This window comes from Danio rerio, chromosome 21, assembly GCF_052040795.2.
Source record: "Danio rerio strain M-AB ecotype USA chromosome 21, GRCz13ab, whole genome shotgun sequence".
Lineage (NCBI taxonomy): Eukaryota > Metazoa > Chordata > Actinopteri > Cypriniformes > Danionidae > Danio > Danio rerio.
Genome location: NC_141041.1, coordinates 2779992 through 2797717, shown reverse-complemented (window position 1 = coordinate 2797717; position 17726 = coordinate 2779992). Strand labels below are relative to the sequence as shown.

Below are 17726 nucleotides of genomic sequence, written 5' to 3'. Positions count from 1 at the left end.
ATCTGTGCATTCTTACATAGACACCTCTGTTATCAAACTAAACAAAACGAGAGATTCATTTGCTGCTCACTTGTTTGATAACAGAGTTGTCACTTTAAATGGCTTTAAAATATATTAAAGATATTATTTTTATTTAATGTATTAAGTTTTTAGTTATGATACTTCATAACAAAAAATTCCGCATAAATCTGCAGAATTTTAATAAAATCTCTGCAGAAATGGCAAAAAAAGTCCGCAGACTCTGTCTGGCCCTACTAATGAAGAACAGTTAAACCGTGACACCGGAGTCCGGGGCTGTTGATGGGCGCTGCTGTCGCCTCTAGGTCAAGCTCTTTGTCCTGACGGCGCTAGCGGTTTCTCTTTTTCACACTTCCTGGTTCCGGTAAGCGAAACAGCGTATCACAACATCCGGTTTCAATGCAATAATGTAGTAAGGAGAAATGGCGTCGTCTCGTCGCTGTTATTGCAGCGTTCCCGGCTGCTCAAACTCAAAAAAACGTCACCCTTACCTCAGTTTCCACGATTTCCCGAAAGATGAAGGACAGAGGAAGTCATGGGTAAAATTTATTAGACGGGAGGAAGGTCCTTTCTTTCAAATTAAACGCGGGAGTACGTTCGTGTGCAGTATGCACTTCAAAGCGGACGATATTTACACAACCATAAGTGGAAGGAGGAAGATAAATCCCGGTGCTGCACCTCGCCTTTTTTCCTGGAATAACTGGAGTATTGACAAAGTTAGGGTGCTTTCACACCTACACTTTTGTTTCGGAACGTATCTCGTTTGCCCAGTTAGCGCGGTTCGATTGGCATATGTGAACAGGGTAATCGCGCTCTGTTCCGCGCCAAAGTAATCGCTCCGAGATCGCTTGAATGAGGTGGTCTCGGCTCGATTGAAACGAACCCTGGAGCGGTTCGATTGCAGTGAGAAAGCGATCCGATCCGAGCGCGGTTATATCACAGTGTTTTATGCATACGTAATAGGCTTACGGCTATATGAAGAGAGAGTTATGAGTATGGCGGGAAGTTTCGCGAGTCTCCGGATGCCCGCAAACGAGTGATGATCTCCCGGTAATCTTGCCTCTCCCTCCTTCAAATAGGCATCGTCGCGCACCCTTCTCACCCCTCCCCACCGCGTCTCTCCTCAGACATGTCGCGCGCGTGCACCCTGTCAATCACCACCAAACCACCACCTCTCCTGACAGCTGAGCGGGACGCTGCAAAATAAATCCTGACACTCTGACCAATGTAAGGAGAGTTTACTCGCACGTGACTTGTTTTAGCTCTTTTGCTTTGCAGTGTGAAAGCGAACCGCTCCAAGAGCAAAGAGCAACAATGTAACAATTGTAATCTCTGTTTCGGAACAACTGAATCGATTCACAGGTGTGAAAGCACCCTTACACGAGAGTCGGCTTTTCAACGGGCTAGTGCTCGGCTTGGTGTCGATGTTCGTGTTGACCCCACTGCTCCAGCCGTATCTGTGCCGATACTCCCTCAAGCAGACCACGACTATGCATGCCAACCATCACCTGGTATTTACTGCAGGAAACATTTCTATTTAAAAAGACAAGTTATTATATTTAAATTATGAACGTATATACTGTATTTATAGATAGTTTACATAGCCTACATGCATGCAGGGCTTGACATTAACTTTTTTGATCACCAGCCACTGTGGCTAGTAGATTTCCAACATTACCAGCCATTCCCCATTTTCACTAGCCACACTTGTTGTTTGTAAAATATATTTTATCTGCATAAATTTGACTTTGACATGCTAAAATTACTTAGTTTAGATGTTGTGTTGTCCACATGCCTACTCATTCATTTCATTTTTTGTGTGTGTGTTGTGTATAAGCTTGCTTAGTGTGCACGAGCAAATGGGTTGTTGTGTCGCATTGCAATTACTTTTTATTTCACATGACTTTTTTAGGGCTTAAAATGAAGCATTTACCAAATTTATCTCTGACCACACACACACACAAAAAAAAAAACCAATCATTTATTTGCCACAAATTTTAAATGTGTCCAAACAAGCAATAGCTGCACATGTACTTTTTATTCAAGAAAACTTTTATTTTTTAAATTGACGTTTAAAAAGGTCTATTGTCATGTATCTACAATATGCACAGTAATCTGTCCTGGCTAAAGGTCCCAGATCAGCAGTAACTACACATAAATGGGGAGTTAATGTCATATTAAAGCAATGTTATTGTAAAGGATGATAATTAAAATGTAACAAAAATAACTGTAAGCAAAAGAAAGCAGGTGAAATATACCGTGTGTGATAATAAAAGGATAATCACGTGCACACAAGTAATGTTAGGCCTGTTAATAATCTGTTCAAACAATAATTAAAACAAAAGCAGTTACTGCTGCTGCTTACAAAAGGATGTATGTAAATATATTTTTCAATCTTGAGCTCTGGTAAGCAGCAGGACTCCTGGTGCACGAGCATTATTGTCTGTTCTATTTCAAAAAGAACCGATCGCAGCAGTTGCGCTTCCTCTACCCACGGTTGATTGTGCAAGTTAACGGGAGCGCGCTCGCTTTTTAACAGTCGCGCGCATCACATCACCAGTGCGCGCGAGTAATCATCATCTCATAGTCACCTGCTTTTGCTCGCGCGAACACAGTTTTTTTTAGTCAGTCGTGCTGCTTCTTGATTCTAAGATAACATTTTGGGCCATCCTTATTGTCGAACCCAGCTTTAAGAAAACGACAATGTAACAATTATTTCCAACCAGCCAAAGTGGCAAGTGGGAGCGGCTCTCTTAAGCCTGGTTTATACTTCTGCGTCAAGTGACCGGCGTAACCCACGGCGCATGCAACGCATGCGGACGTGCAACAGCTTTAACTATGAGGTAAACACAGAACAAAACTTTCCATCCGGAGCTCCTTCATGGGACTCCACACTTGTAAACAATCGCTCCATCAGGTTTGCACCATTCACGCGGTTCTCGGTCCCGCCCAGACTCGTCAGCGCTACCAAGCCGACCAATCACAGAGCTTACGCTATGCGTCGTTGCGATGTGTAGTTACATTTTTTTGAGAGGTGAAGGGCTATGCGTCAGCGCTGTAGCATATGCCGGCGTTTGACACAGAAGTATAAAGCCTGGTTTATACTTCTGCGTCAGGTGACCGGCGTAACCCACGGCGCATGCAACGCGCGTGGCTGTGCATTTATACTTCTGCGCGCTGTCTCTGCCGGTCTGCATTAACACTTCCGAAACGCTAGTGTGCAGTGAGGTGTAAATGTTCCTCTGTGTCGAGTTTCTTCGCTACTTTTTTGCTTTTCCTGAACACTTCCGGGATGTACAAGTGGCTCAAACTCGCTCATTTTGAGGCAGGAATCGGCAAACGTGCCGATGCATGCGCCGTTGGTTACGCCAGTCACTTGACGCAGAAGTATAAACCAGGCTTTACTCAGTATCTATGGATGTCGCATCAAAGATTCAAATGTTACAACTCAGTGGGTTATGTCATGTGACTCGCGTAATAATATTGTGGCTTTGAGGGGTTGTTGCTAGAGCGGAAAAGTTTGCAGCCGGAAGTTAACGCAAATTATTTCTATTATTTATTAAATTTCTCATTTGTTGTATTTTATTAACGTCAACCCCACCCCAACCCTAAACCCAACCGTCACAGTAATGTAAAAACTGTAGTTGTACTACAGTTATGTACTATTAGTTATGTTATCTATTAAATTACCCAATAAAATGTATTTTTTAATGCCTACCCCCACCCCAACCCTAAACCCAACCCTCACAGTACTGTAAAAATATCAATTATTGTTATACAGTGTCATAAAAATATGCTGCTTTATTAATGTGCATATCGCACTTCCGGCCGGCCGCATATCCGATCTAGACTTTACCGCTTTGAGGCTCTATGGGATTCGAATAATTGGCCATAGTTACTTAAAATGACACTTTATTACAATATATATTGAATATAAATATATTATATTAATTGTATAGTAAATACATTATATAATATTAAATTAGATAAAATAATTAAAGGACAAATTCTGGACCTTTTGGCCGTGGGGGGTGGTTCATTCGAACCACCTGAACCCCCCCTGGCTACGGGCATGAAAGCTCTGTATGTATGTGTTATAATATATGAAATATATGTGTGTGTGTATATTCACATTTCATGTGTTTTGTACCTTTCAGGACATTTGGATGCTGCTGCTCAAAGAATCAGAGAGCTAGAGGCCAAGGTCAGACAGTTACAAGTCCAACTCCGTGATCTATCCGCCTCAAAATTACACATTAACAGATACTGCGCAACTGATGAGGACTTTAGATTTTACACTCGGTTCCCATCTGAGAAAGTATTCTGGATATTTTGGGAATCAGTTGCCCCATCAGCCTCCAGATTAGCGTACTGGAGTAAAGCACAGATAAACACTGGTGCTGTTGAAAATCCAGGTTCAAACCGTAAACTTGCGCTTGTGGATGAGCTGTTCCTGTACTGCTGTCGTGTTGCTGCTGGCCTAAAAGAGAAGGTTATAGCAGACATTTTTGGCATCAGCACCGCCACTGTTAGCAGAGTGATCATCACATGGGCCAACTATTTATACCTTGTCTTGGGGTCACTGCCTATCTGGATGTCAAGGGAACAGGTCAAAGCACTGATGCCAGCTAAATTCGCAGAACACTGTCCAGATCTGAGAGTGATTGTGGACTGCACAGAAATTAGATGCGAATCTCCATCATCGCTTGCATTACAGTCTGAAACGCTTTCAGTCTACAAAAATCACACCACTTTCAAGGCTCTCATAGGTATTGCCCCATGTGGTGTGATCACCTTCGTTTCCAAGCTCTTCACCGGGTCCATATCTGACCAAGAAATAACCAAGCAGTGTGGAATTCTCCAGTTACTTGAGCCTGGAGATGCATGCATGGCCAATAAAGGCTTCGACATCGATCAGATGCTGTCAGATGTTGGTGCATGCCTCATCATCCCTCCATTCGAAAGAGGTGCATGCTTCAGCAAGGAGAACACAGAAAAAACACAAAGCATTGCTCGTCTAAGAATACTGGTAGATAGAGCTATCAGGAGAATAAAGGAGTACCATATCTGGGACACAGCCGTTCCTCTTGCACTTTCAGGTTCTGTTAATCAGCTATGGACAACCTGCTGTTTAATGTCCAATTTCCAATATCCACTAGATACAGAAGACCACATCTGTGTGTAAATAATCAAGTGGACAAAGGTGAACTCCATTAAGAAATGTTTATTGGATTGTGTTTCACAATATAAATCAGTTGTGTAGAAGAATAGATTGTTTAATAGTTGCATTAAAAAATTTACACATATGCAATATCGTATATATACACTCACACACGAACGTGTCTACAATCTACATATGCACACACACTACAATAATATACAGCTCTGTCCCATTTTCAATGAATAAAACCAACTCAAATAGACAACAATACATGCATGCGCGTGGTGGCTTACGTGTGTGTTACTGGCTTTTCAGGTAAGTTCCCATGTATGTACTGAAATATAAAAGGTCAAGTTTTTTCTTTAAATCATTAATCAGGGACTCGTCTTTCCAAATTCTCTCCACTGTGAGATCACTTTAAGTAGATGTGATAAAATCACACCAAGGCAAACTGGTTATTGCCAACTGGCCTTAAACCTGCCAGAAATATTTGTGCTATCTTTTCAATTTAGTCTGACCCTCTGTAATTGTGATGTGTTTAGCTTCTAGGGATGACTGACGTTTTCGACACAGTGTCGAGATCCCGAAGCGTAAGTGTTTCGAAACACTGCACCGAAGCATGATCTGAAACACCCAGGTCATGTGACTAAAGTGTTTCAAAACACCTGGTCACATGACTTAAGCGATTTAAAACATCAATCAGTTCAGAAGCATTTCGAGATTTGGCGAATCTCCATTTGACTGACAAGGTCAGAAACTTCTCCGCCTCATATGGCCCAGTGGGCCGTGCGTGTGCACATTGTTACTGTGCTTCAAATTGATTTTGGGTTCGAATCCCAACTTGTGCAAATACTCCAAAATCATGAGTTTATGTATTTTATTCATGTTACAGTTTTATGGTGTAGTCTAGATAGGATACAGCTGCTGATACGCCATCAATTTAGCATCATTTTTGTAACACTGTAAAACAATAGGCAAGGCAGTGGCGCAGTAGGTACTGTCGCCTCACAGCAAGAAGGTCTCTGGTTCGAACCTCGCCTCAGTTGGCGTTTCTGTGTGGAGTTTGCATGTTCTCCCTGCCTTTGCATGGGTTTGCTCCGGGTGCTCCGGTTTCCCCCACAGTCCATAGACATGCGGTACTGGTGAATTGGGTAGGCTAAATTGTCCGTAGTGTGTGTATGTGTGTGGATGTTTCCCAGAGATGGGTTGTGGCTGAATGGGCATCCGCTGCGTAAAAACTTGCTGGATAGGTTGGTGGTTCATTCCGCTGGGGCAACCCCGGATTAATAAAGGGACTAAGAAAATACAAGAAAAGAAAATAAATGAATGAATGAATGTAAAACAATATTTTCTTTACAGTACTGTGATGGTTGCGTTTAGGTTTTGGGTAGACGTTAATAAAATACAATGTGAAATTTAATGAATAATATAAATAATTCCTGGTAACTTCAAGCAACAACCCTGTTTTATAACCAAAACAAGACCTATTTATTCACAAGGTGTGTATTCGGATGTCAGACCAATGTTGAAACAAAACGATACAAGAACAAAGCATTTAGAACAGATGTTGAAGCATTTAAATAAAGCTGTGTCAGCCTGGATTCGAACCCACTACTCCTGCACGGTAGTCAGGAACCTTAACCACTCCACTCCATCAGTTGTAGGTTCAATTATACAAAGTGGGGTTTAATACCTGTTTGCTCAACTGTTCTTAGCTGAAGCTGTTCCAGAGCAATACATTTAAAAATGACCACCAGGTGTCACTGTAGAGGCAGGTTTTGAAGCTTCGACACATTTGCTTCGACTGTTTCACGCCCCATTCACACGGGGCTTCAGCGTCAACGCTTGACTGAAGTTGGGGCTGAAACGATCGTCATAGAAGCGTCAGCCAATGAAATTCAGTCAGCAATAGGCCACTGTCTAGCTGGTGTATTTGCATACAGCGATCTGATTGGCTGACGCTTCCGTTGGTGCTTGAAAAGTTGAGCTAGTCCCAACTTCTGCAGCGAGCAACGCTTCTGAAGCGGCGCTGACGGATCCACAATGCAGTTCGGCAACGCCTGACGTCACCCATTCCAAGTGAATGGGAAGCGTTGACGCTGACGCCCCGTGTGATGCCCCTTGCTTTGCCCACCACTAGTAGCTTCTGCTATGTTTTTAACATTTGGGCATTTGGGCATTTCACTTCACCCAACCCAAAGGGTGGTTTTTCAGATGGATCACAAACTTTACCGTCAGGGATAGGGTTGGGTATCGTTTAGGTTTTTTCGATACCAGTGCTAAATCGATACTTTTAAAACGGTACCGGTGCCTGAACCATTACTTTTTAGCCACAAAATCAATCGACAAAAAATATATATATTTATCATTATGATTGAACAATATAAATATATATTTATAATAAGTTTAAAGTAAACATCAATTCATATTTTATTTATTTGAATCGCATTAATATATTTCTTTTGATCATTTGTTTGTTAGCATAAATGCAAGGTTTGCGTTATGCTATTAACACATTAGCTTACCACTAACCTGTGGAAAGGCTCTCATCAAAATCAGGGAACATCTTTTTTCTGGGTTTGGGGCTTGTGACTACTTTTACATGGACGTCAGTGATCTAATGATCTGAATAAGACATGATTCGGGTGTTTACATGAGCTGCTTTTTGAATGTTACGTTCATGATTCCCAGTTACATATTATAGCACATAGATCCATCAACGTCATTACGTCACCAGCCTATACATGTTTCCTCTGCAGTTTGTGTCTGTAGTCTTTTAAGATAATCAAAAATCACTGTTTACGTAGTAGACCCTTGATCAGAGTATTTTCCTAATTATAAAACCAGAGTATTGGTGTTCATGTAAATGTACTCAGATAAAGTGTCAGGTGATGTCACAAGCTGTTAAAGACAGTCCATTCCTCACCTTTAAGTTGATTCCATGAGCCCTCACATTTCATAAGTTTGACGTGTTTCTCCCTTTATACACTCAACTTTTGTAAAGCGTCTGCTGCACGTTTGTGTGTCAGAATCCTTGCTTGTAAATATATAGCCATACTGTAGAATGTTTAGTTTAAGCAAATTAGATGAACGCGATCTTGAATCGTTTTACGTGGGAAATAAATCTGTTTTGCTGTACGGTTGTACTAAAAGTTATACTGTGTGTATAACTTCCGCCAGTGGTGGTGCTCGAACACCGAAAACAGTGACGAACATCCGAGTCCACGAGAAGAAGAGAAGAAGAAGAAGAGGGAAAGCACATAAACATGAGAAGTGAAACAGCCGTTCATTATTCTCTAAATTAGCTGTTTTTAGCACATTGTAAGTACATTCGCCTTATTAAATACATTCAGAGATCTACATCTAAATAGTCAGTTTATTTTAATGAGTCCAAAACATGCGTGATTATCAGCTACTACTAAAACGATCAGTGATTGTCATGTTTTGGGCTGCAATAATCAGATTAGATCGTCAAAAAGACTTAAAAGTAGCTATAGACCGCCAAAAGTTATTACAAATTAAGCTGAATAGAGGAATACATCTATTTAGGAATCTCAAAAGGTGTTTGTCGTTTGCCAAACTAAAGCATTTTATACAGGGCTAGCATCTAAACATGCTTGTTTCTTGTTATTTCCAGTTGTGTGTTGGTGAAATATTAAGCTAATATCATAATTAATACTACTCAAATGTGTCTTTTGCCACATAATAGTATCAGTTTGTTTAAATTTTGCATCTTTTTCTGCTTTATTCATTGTTGTAGAAACCCTAAAATGACCTTTCCAGTCCAGACAAGCTATACATATCAGCTATTAAAGTAAAGCAATTGGATTGATCGTCTGGTTTCTCAATGACCATCCAAAGACCATATGCAGCACTAGATGATCGGTAGTGTGTAAAGTATCTGCAAATGCTGAATGAGCTCAATTCACTGAAACACAAGTTTTAATACAGAGTCGTTCCATGGATGAAATGGAAACAGTTTGGAGGAAATCTATTTGGTTTCCCATTTGTTAGCTAAATCACCATTACACTTTAAGCATAAATATGGACATTCTTATCTTCCCACAGCTGAAGAAAAAGCAACCAGGAGGATTTACTGCAGGAGAAACAACTGACATACTGTAGTGAAGATGGAGGTTGAGGATGAACCCTGCAGAATAAAAGAGGAAGAGACAGAGGAACTGATAGGTTTGTGTTTATAGTCTTTCTTATTAATGACTAATGAGGAACATTTAAGATTGTTAACAACACTGAATCTGAAACTAGATATGAAGAGGTTCGTTGCAAAACGAGATGTATCCATTTTGGTTGTTTGACATAATTATTTAAGACATCATCAGTCAAGTTCATTCACAATTTTTGTACATTAAACTATTACTTGAGCTCAGTGAAGGCCAGGAACACAATATTTTCAAATCCAGGATATTTTTTTTTACTTTATGTCCATAAATAGTTCATAAATAAGTCAAAAACCATGCCAAAATGCAACATATTATCTTAACATTGTCAAACATTTTAAATTGGTTAAAAAACTATACATCATAAATACAGTTGAAGTCAGAATTATTAGCCCCCCTGAATAATTTGCGCCCCTGTTTATTTCTTTCCCCAATTTCTGTTTAATGGAGGGAAGATTGTTTTAGCACATTTCTAAGCATAAAAGTTTTAAAAACTTATTTCTAATTACTGATTTATTTTATCATTGCCATGATGACAGTAAATAATATTTTACTTGATAATTTTGAAGACACTTCTATTTAGCTTAAAGTGACATTTAAAGGATTAACTAGGTTAATTAGGTAACTAGGCAGGTTAGGGTAATTAGGCAAGTTATTGTATAATGATGGTTTGTTCTGGAGGCTATCGAAAAAAAATAGCTTAAAGGGGCTAATAATTTTGTCCCAAAAATCGTTTTTAAAAAATTAATAACTGTTTTTATTCAAGCCGAAGTAAAGCAAATAAGACTTTTTCCATAAGAAAAAATATTATCATACATACTGTGAAAATTTCCTTGCTCTGTTAAACATAATTTGGGAAATATTTAAAAAAGAAGAAAAAAATTATTCTGACTTAATAATTCTAATAACTAATAATTCTAATAATAATAATTCTGATTTCAACTGTATATGGAATAGTATTTACAAAGACTGATTAATAACAACAAGATTCTGAGTTAGTTTTGGCTAGAATGTGCACAACACAACATTTATTGTTTTATTTTATTTTTTTGCAAAACGCTACATCCACCTCAGGCTGTATTCTACTACAGTAAGACCATTAAGAGAAAGTTATGTCAGAATAATTAAGATAATGAATCATCTAATTTTCATTGAGCAGGTGTAATATTCAATAATATTAATTATTCGATTTCTTATTTTCACTTAGTTGCCGCTGTTTGCGGTCAAATGATAGTTACGTCATCATTAACCTGAAGGCTGTATTGTGCTCACGGGGCATAAAGAAAATAAAGAAAAAGTGCTGAGCAGCTGCAAAATAATGAATAAAAAGAGTGAAGCTATGGTCAAATAAATAAATAAATGGAAAAAGCACGACTTCTGAGTGCAAGCAGCTAGGGACACCGGCCGTCACGGCCAAAAAACAGACCGGCCCACCTGGAATTCTCTTAATCCTTCCGATTAGCCAATCTGGGCCTGCTGTCATCATGCAAAGATAAAATAAATCACTTATTAGAAATGAGTTATGAAAACTATTATGATAGGGCTGCTCGATTTTGGGAAAAATCATAATCACGATTCTTTTGGTCATAATTGTAATCAAGATTATTCAAAACGATTACTGTTAAAGTAAAAATTTATTAGCGCTCCTGAGATTTTCTTTTTTAAATAAATATTTCCCAAATGATGTTTAACAGAGCAAGGAATTTTAACAGTATTTCCTCTAATATTTTTTCTTCTAGAGAAAGTTTTTTTTTCTTATTTTGGCCAGAATAAAAGGAGGTTTAAATATTTTGAAACCCATTTTAAAGTCTATAATATTAGCCCCCTTAAGCAATATATTTTTTGATTGTCTGCAGAAGAAACTACTGTTCTACAATGACCTGCCTAATTACACTTATTAAGCCTGTAAATCACACTTTGAATCTGAATGCTTGTATTTAAAAAAAATTCTAGTCAAATATTATGTGCTGTCATCATAGCAAAGATAAAAGAAATCAGTTATTAGAAATGAGTTATTAAAACTATTATGTTCAGAAATCTTCTTTCCATTAAACAGAAATTGGGGAGAAAAGGGCTGCTAATATTCAGGAGGGCTAATAATTCTGACTTCAACTGCACAGTTATTTTCCACCCTGCAAAGGAAAGAGAAATAAATACAATAGAATATAAATATGAAACAAACTGTGTTATAAGCATCCTTACAGTAAGAAAAACACTTTAGCTGCAGCAGTCTTTCAGTCAAGAGCAGAGAGGCAGGTTCTCCATTTATTGTTTGATTAATAATCATAAAAACAGGCGGCGGAAGGATTATCGCGCGCTGTCTCTTTAATGGTTTCTCTTTCACGTGTCTTTTGATTCTCAACTCGTTTGTTCATTACACAAATGAGGGCTAACATAAATAATCACCAAACACCGCGTTTTGACACCTATTTGACCATTAAAGCGCTTTAGATGTGGCGCTCTACTCGTCTCGGTGTGCGAGTGAGACAGAATGCTGACCGCATGCTTCTGTTGTGACTGTGTGTGCGCGCCGCACACACGCACAGAATCAAGGCTGATTTATACTTCTGCGTCAAACACCGGCGTATGCTACGGCGCTGACGCATAGCCCATCGCCGTGGCCGTCACTGACGTGCACCTCTCAAAAATTGTAACTACACGTCGCAACAACGCATAACACAAGCTCTGTGATTGGTCGGCTTGCTAGCGCCGATGAGTCTGGGCGGGACCGAGAGCCGTGCGAATGGCGCGAACGATTGTTTACAAGTGTGGAGTCCCGTGAAGGAGCTCCGGATGGAAAGTTTTGTTCTGTGTTTACCTCATGGTTAAAGTTGTTGCACGTCCGCCGGTTCCTGCCTCAAAATGAGCGAGTTTGAGTCACTTGTACATCCAGGAAGTGTTCAGAATAGCAAAACAGAAGCGAAGAAACTCGACACAGAGGAACATTTACACCTCACTGCCCACTAGCGTTTCGGAAGTGTTAATGCAGACCAACGGAGACAGCGTGCAGAAGTATAAATGCACAGCTACACGCGTTGCCTGCGCCGTGAGTTGCGCCGGTCACTTGACGCAGAAGTATAAACCAGGCTTCATGCGGTCTTTCGCGCTTTTAAGAGCAACACGTCTACAACTGGAAAGGGGGCGGTTTATGATGCAATAATCGTTTATCTTGATTAATAGTTTTTCATAATCGTTAGAAGCCAAAATCGAAATCAGATTTTCGATTAATTGCACAGCCCTATATTATGATTAGAAATGTGCTGAAAAAATCTTCTCTCTGTTAAACAAAAATGGGGGGAAGAAATAAACAGGGGGGGCTAATAATTCAGGGAGGCTAATAATTCTGACATTAACTGTATGTAAATTATGTATAACAGTTGTGTAAAAAAAAAAATTAAAAATCTGCAAAACCGCGAAAAGTAAACTTCAGTGTACAAATACAATTATTTCTTAAATAATTTTTATCAACAAAACATATTAACACTTGACAACCAACATTAGACTTCCCGGATGTTGGTTTAGCTGCAACTCCTTAATTTTTCACTGGATCAAATCAGCTTCCAACTCTGATAGTGTTCATTTATCAAACTTGATTCATTCATTCATTTTCTTTTCAGCTTAGTCCCTTTATTAATCTGGGGTCACCACAGCGGAATGGACCGCCAACTTATACAGCATATGTTTTACACAACAGGGGCCTCATGTACTAAGACTTGCGTGGAAATCATACTAAAACATTGCGTACGCACAAAGCTGTAAATGTGCGTACGCAGAAAAAAATTCAGATGTATGAAACACTGCCAACGCCGAATCCCACGCATATTCTTTAGTACATTTGAATGAACGTGAAACTGAGCGCAACATGCACAAGCACAAAACCCCTCCCTGCCTCCGCCCCCGTATGAATATGCAAATGACTCTACTTTGGCAAAACCCAACGAAAAAGCAACGGCAAAAGCAAGCAAGAAGAGAAACTTTCAACAGAATGTGAATTGTAGGTGCTCCTTTCAGAGGTAGACCGGAGAAAAGCCGTGTTATTTGCAAGTTTGTTCTCCGCAATTAACAACAAAAGAAAAAAATAGAGTGGGAGAGTTTAGCTGATGCAGTTAACACGGTTGGGTCTGAACATCGCACTGAGTGAATTAGAAAAAAAATTGTGTGATTTATAGGTGTAAAATGTTACAGTACCCATATCAGTCTCAGTGGCGCAGCTCGTAAAACGCATGTCAACATGTTTTTACACGTTCGAGCATGAACTCGGTTCGAATCCAGCGTCTTATGAACTCTTTCTTCTTTTTTCCCCCGCTACATATCAGATTTTGCCAACTATTTATCACGAGAAAGACAAGTAGGAATCATCAATAAGTTTGTGCATCATATTTTATTTGCACATCTATTGAATGGAAATGTTTCTGATTCACGCATGCAAATTCATCTTCAGATAGTGTCTTTATAGCAATGTGCGTGCGGAAGATCGCTCAGATTACATTGGGAAAACAGGCGACCGCTGCAAATTGTGCTTTAATGTTTGGCTGGTCAACTTTATGGTATGGAAACCTTATATACCTGCTAGATGAACCCGTCTCATACAGCTGCCAATGCAAGGCTCAGACACTTTGTAGAGAGGAATTTAACACAACTGCCTCTAGGAGTCGCCAATGGAAATAAACAGACACGCAAAAAATGTGCGTACGCCAGGCATAAAGCTGCCGTGAAGCTGCGCACATTCCCACGTTCAGTTTATTGTTAGTAAATCCAAACGTGAGCGATTCTGAGCGTGAAACCTGGCGTACGCAAAGATTTTGTGCGTACGCAGCGTTGATACATGAGGCCCCTGATGCCCTTCCAGCTGCAACCCATCACTGGGAAACACCAATAAATTCTTATTCACACACATACACTACAAATTATTTACCTAATTCCCTGATAGCGCATGTGTTTGTGGGGGAAACTGGAGCACCTGGAGGAAACCCACACCAACACGGGGAGAACATGCAAACTCGCACAGAAATGCCAACTGTCCCAGCCGAGGCTCAAACCAGCGACCTTCTTGCTGTGAGGCGATTGTGCTACCCACTGTGCCACTGCGTCGCCAATTTATCAATATATAACACTATAATGTCAGCATTTTATTCTGAAACTTTTTTAACACCGGTAATTTATCCCTGATGAATGTGCTGTGTACTAAGTGTGTGTTTCTTCAGTTGAAGTATGCTAATTTAATAATTCAATTTTAGATCGGACGGAAGCGAATGACGACAAACAGCATTCGTCTAAATGTCCTCAAAGTGAACATTACACACCGAAACAAGACCACGAAAATAGTGGAAGCAGCGTATCGTTCATCTGCTCCGAGTGTGGACGGAGTTACAAGCGTAAATCGACACTTAATGACCACATGAAGATGCACACGCAAGAAAAACAGTTCACCTGCTCCGAGTGTGGGAAGAGTTACAAATATAAAAACAGCCTTGCCAGACACGAGAAGTTCCACACCGGAGAAAAGCCATTCGCGTGCACCGAATGTGGAAAGAGCTTCGCAGACAAACACCGGCTAGATTCCCACATGATGATTCACCCTGGCGAAAAGCCATTCAACTGTGTTCAGTGCGGCAAGGGTTTTAAAAGTAAAGAGCATTTGGACGTTCACACGATGGTTCACACTGGAGAAAAACCCTTCAGCTGCTCTGAGTGTGGAAAGAGATTCAGGATCCGGAAAAACCTCAAGGATCATCAGCGTTTTCACACTGGAGTGAATCTCTTCAGCTGCGATCACTGCGATAAAACGTTTGTCTTTGAATCTCAGTTAAAGCAACACCTGAAAGTTCACACCGGAGCCAAGCCACATGTCTGCTCCTTTTGTGGAAAGGGCTTTTCCCGACTGGAGAACTTAAGGATCCACAACAGCGTTCACACTGGAATGAGACCTCACGTGTGTTTCGACTGCGGGAAGAGCTTTAGCACGTCGAGCCACTTGAAAACGCACCAGATGATTCACACCGGGGAGAAACCGTTTGCGTGCACTCAGTGTGGGAAGCGTTTCATTTATAACAGCGTCCTCAAAGATCATCTGGCCACTCACACCGGAGTGAAGTCCTTCAGCTGTGATCAGTGCGACAAAACATTCGTCTGCGCGTCGTATTTGAGAGCGCACCGCAAAGTTCACATCCCCGTGAAGCCTCACGTCTGCTCTTTCTGCGGAAAGAGGTTTCTACGACTGGACACTTTGGAGATTCACATGAGCGTTCACACCGGAGTGAGACCTCATGTGTGTTCGGACTGCGGGAAGAGCTTCAGTACGTCATATAACCTGAAGACGCACCAGAGGACTCACACCGGGGAGAAACCGTACAGCTGTTCGCACTGTGGGAAGAGCTTCGCTTTTTTAGGAGACCTGAAATCTCATAAGAAATCTCATAGTCGGTGCTCTTCAAATTAAAGGATCGTGGGCTACATTTTCTAAAACTTGTGAGTGTGTTAAATGTTTAACTAAGACAACGTTAGCACCTGTTACAGGGTTTTTCCTGCTTAGAGAATTACAAGGTGGACACAACCCTCACATTAAGTAAAAAGACAACGTTTATTTAGACCACAAGTGATGCTCAAGCACGGGTCGTATATTTAATTACATTTAGGGCTCTATTTTAACGAACTAAGCGCAAAGTCTAAAGCTCCTGGCGCAATAGCATTAAGGATGTGTCTGAATACACTTTTGCTATTTTAAGGAGGGATAAATACGCTCTGCACCTGGCGCATGGTCTAACAGGACTGTGCTTATTCTCTTAATGAGTTCTGGCTGTGTTTTGGGCATAACCTGCATTAAACCAATCAGAGTCTCGCCTCTCATTCCCTTTAGGAGTCAGTTGCATCGCTCCATGGTGCATTTGCTAATTATATGGCGACTTTATAAGTGTAAAAACTGAACGCTTCACTAGTGAGAAAACAGTTAAACAGAGCATCTGCAGCGCAAGGATAAAGAACGAGCCTCCTCCATTCAGCCTCTTTACTTTAGCCTCTACTTTTACTCCTTTACTTTGGGGTAAGGAAACAGAAACTCACTCCACTGAACACATCCATCAGCCCACATATTTAATTTTGTTTAATTTCAAAGATTTGTTTCAAAAGTATTTCTAAATTCAGTTCTAATCTCCAGCAAAGGAATAAATGAACAATAATAATGAAGTGTGGTCAGAAAACTGAGTTATGTTCAAACACACAGCCTGTTCTTATTCCCCATATGGTGATGCAGACGTCTCCAAAACCCCACAGCTGGACAAATCTACACTTGTGTTTATTAAAGCAAATATAAATATGCATATAATCAATAATACTGCTAATAATAATCACATTATACAGATCCAGATCTTCATGAACAAACTGAAAAAGCCCCCCGAGATGAGGCATGGAGGCAGTGCTGTTTATATTGATGTAGAAATTCATCATTTCTGGATCATTTTAATCCTTTAATTGTTTTCATCTGTAAATATATTTGCGTGTTGCTGATCATCTTGTGTGTATTCAGCAGTGTGTAAGCATTTGGATATGCAAAGGCGCATTACTAATGCGCTCTGCTCTGGACTTTGGACCAGTGGCATGGTTTATTTCAGTTCCTCAAAATAGCAATGCACCAACAATGCACCTTAACACACCTACTTTATAGATCAGAACACCCATGAGTCCTCAAAGGGGCACAAATGAATTATTAAAACAGTGAGGTGCAAAATGTGTAAATTGGAGTTGCGCTGGTCTGAAAATTGCAACAAGCTGCACCATACACATTTTGCGCCTTATTGTGTTGAGCCCTTAATGTTAGCCTTAAATATAAGATATTGATGTTTTACTTGATGATGTTACCAGTAGGCCTGTCACAATAATCAATATATTAACTTATCACACAACACGTGGACACGACCTCAATCATTTCTGTTGATGCAATATATATCGCCCATACATAAAAAACAATTCTCGCCACATTTTAGCTGATCTCTAGTAGAGGTGTCAGTGCCAGTATGGTTAATAAAACACTGTAGTATTTGCTATAAATGACTATAGGATATTTTCATGTGGGTGTCTGATGACTTAAATTAGATCTGGTAGCAGATATCGCAGATAATCTTTACCTTGCACTTTTTTTGTTGACATTTATTATTATTTGTTTAGGATATGCGTATTCACAGTCTAATTCCAATGCCTCATTATTAAATAGTTAAAATGTCTACAACTAAATGAAATTTTCTCAATAATAAAATATGATGTGTTCTGTGAAAGAGTGTACTTGCATTATGATGATATTATATATTCTCATCCTAGCATTATATAATGATTATAAGTGGCCTAAAAGGGTCTAAAAATGACAATAATAATTATTA

General features: G+C 39.9%; 3 protein-coding genes and 3 long non-coding RNA genes across 7 annotated transcripts in view; 3 read left to right on the top strand and 3 right to left on the bottom strand.

Annotated features, from left to right (window-relative positions):
• cert1b (ceramide transporter 1b) overlaps positions 1-13418 on the top strand; it is a 355936-nt gene extending 342518 nt beyond the window's left edge. For both annotated transcript variants that reach the window (XR_015519789.1, XR_015519788.1), the window contains one exon: positions 13052-13418. The gene's annotated coding sequence lies outside the window, so the exon portion shown is untranslated. The remainder of the gene's footprint in view (positions 1-13051) is intronic.
• Positions 1-17726, bottom strand: part of LOC147838686 (uncharacterized) — a 1589207-nt gene that overhangs the window by 881484 nt on the left and 689997 nt on the right. The gene's annotated exons all lie outside the window — the stretch shown is intronic.
• The window catches only part of LOC147838694 (uncharacterized), a 200245-nt gene that overhangs the window by 110578 nt on the left and 71941 nt on the right, over positions 1-17726 (bottom strand). The window lies entirely within an intron of this gene.
• Positions 430-5447, top strand: LOC110437787 (uncharacterized). The gene is made up of 2 exons (NM_001442770.1): positions 430-557; positions 4176-5447. The coding sequence occupies exons 1-2, from the start codon at positions 554-556 to the stop codon at positions 5201-5203; spliced, it is 1032 nt and encodes a 343-aa protein (NP_001429699.1). The 5' UTR covers positions 430-553; the 3' UTR covers positions 5204-5447.
• On the bottom strand, positions 5225-8386 carry LOC147831715 (uncharacterized). Its single transcript, XR_015519843.1, has 2 exons — positions 8106-8386; positions 5225-6474 (listed from the first exon to the last, which is right to left on the bottom strand). It is a non-coding gene; the product is annotated as an uncharacterized LOC147831715 (long non-coding RNA).
• znf1187 (zinc finger protein 1187) lies at positions 8378-15822 on the top strand. Its single transcript, NM_001089563.1, is given in 3 exon segments — positions 8378-8500; positions 9248-9367; positions 14595-15822. Coding segments are annotated over 2 exon segments (1260 nt in total). The 5' UTR covers positions 8378-8500; positions 9248-9309; the 3' UTR covers positions 15797-15822.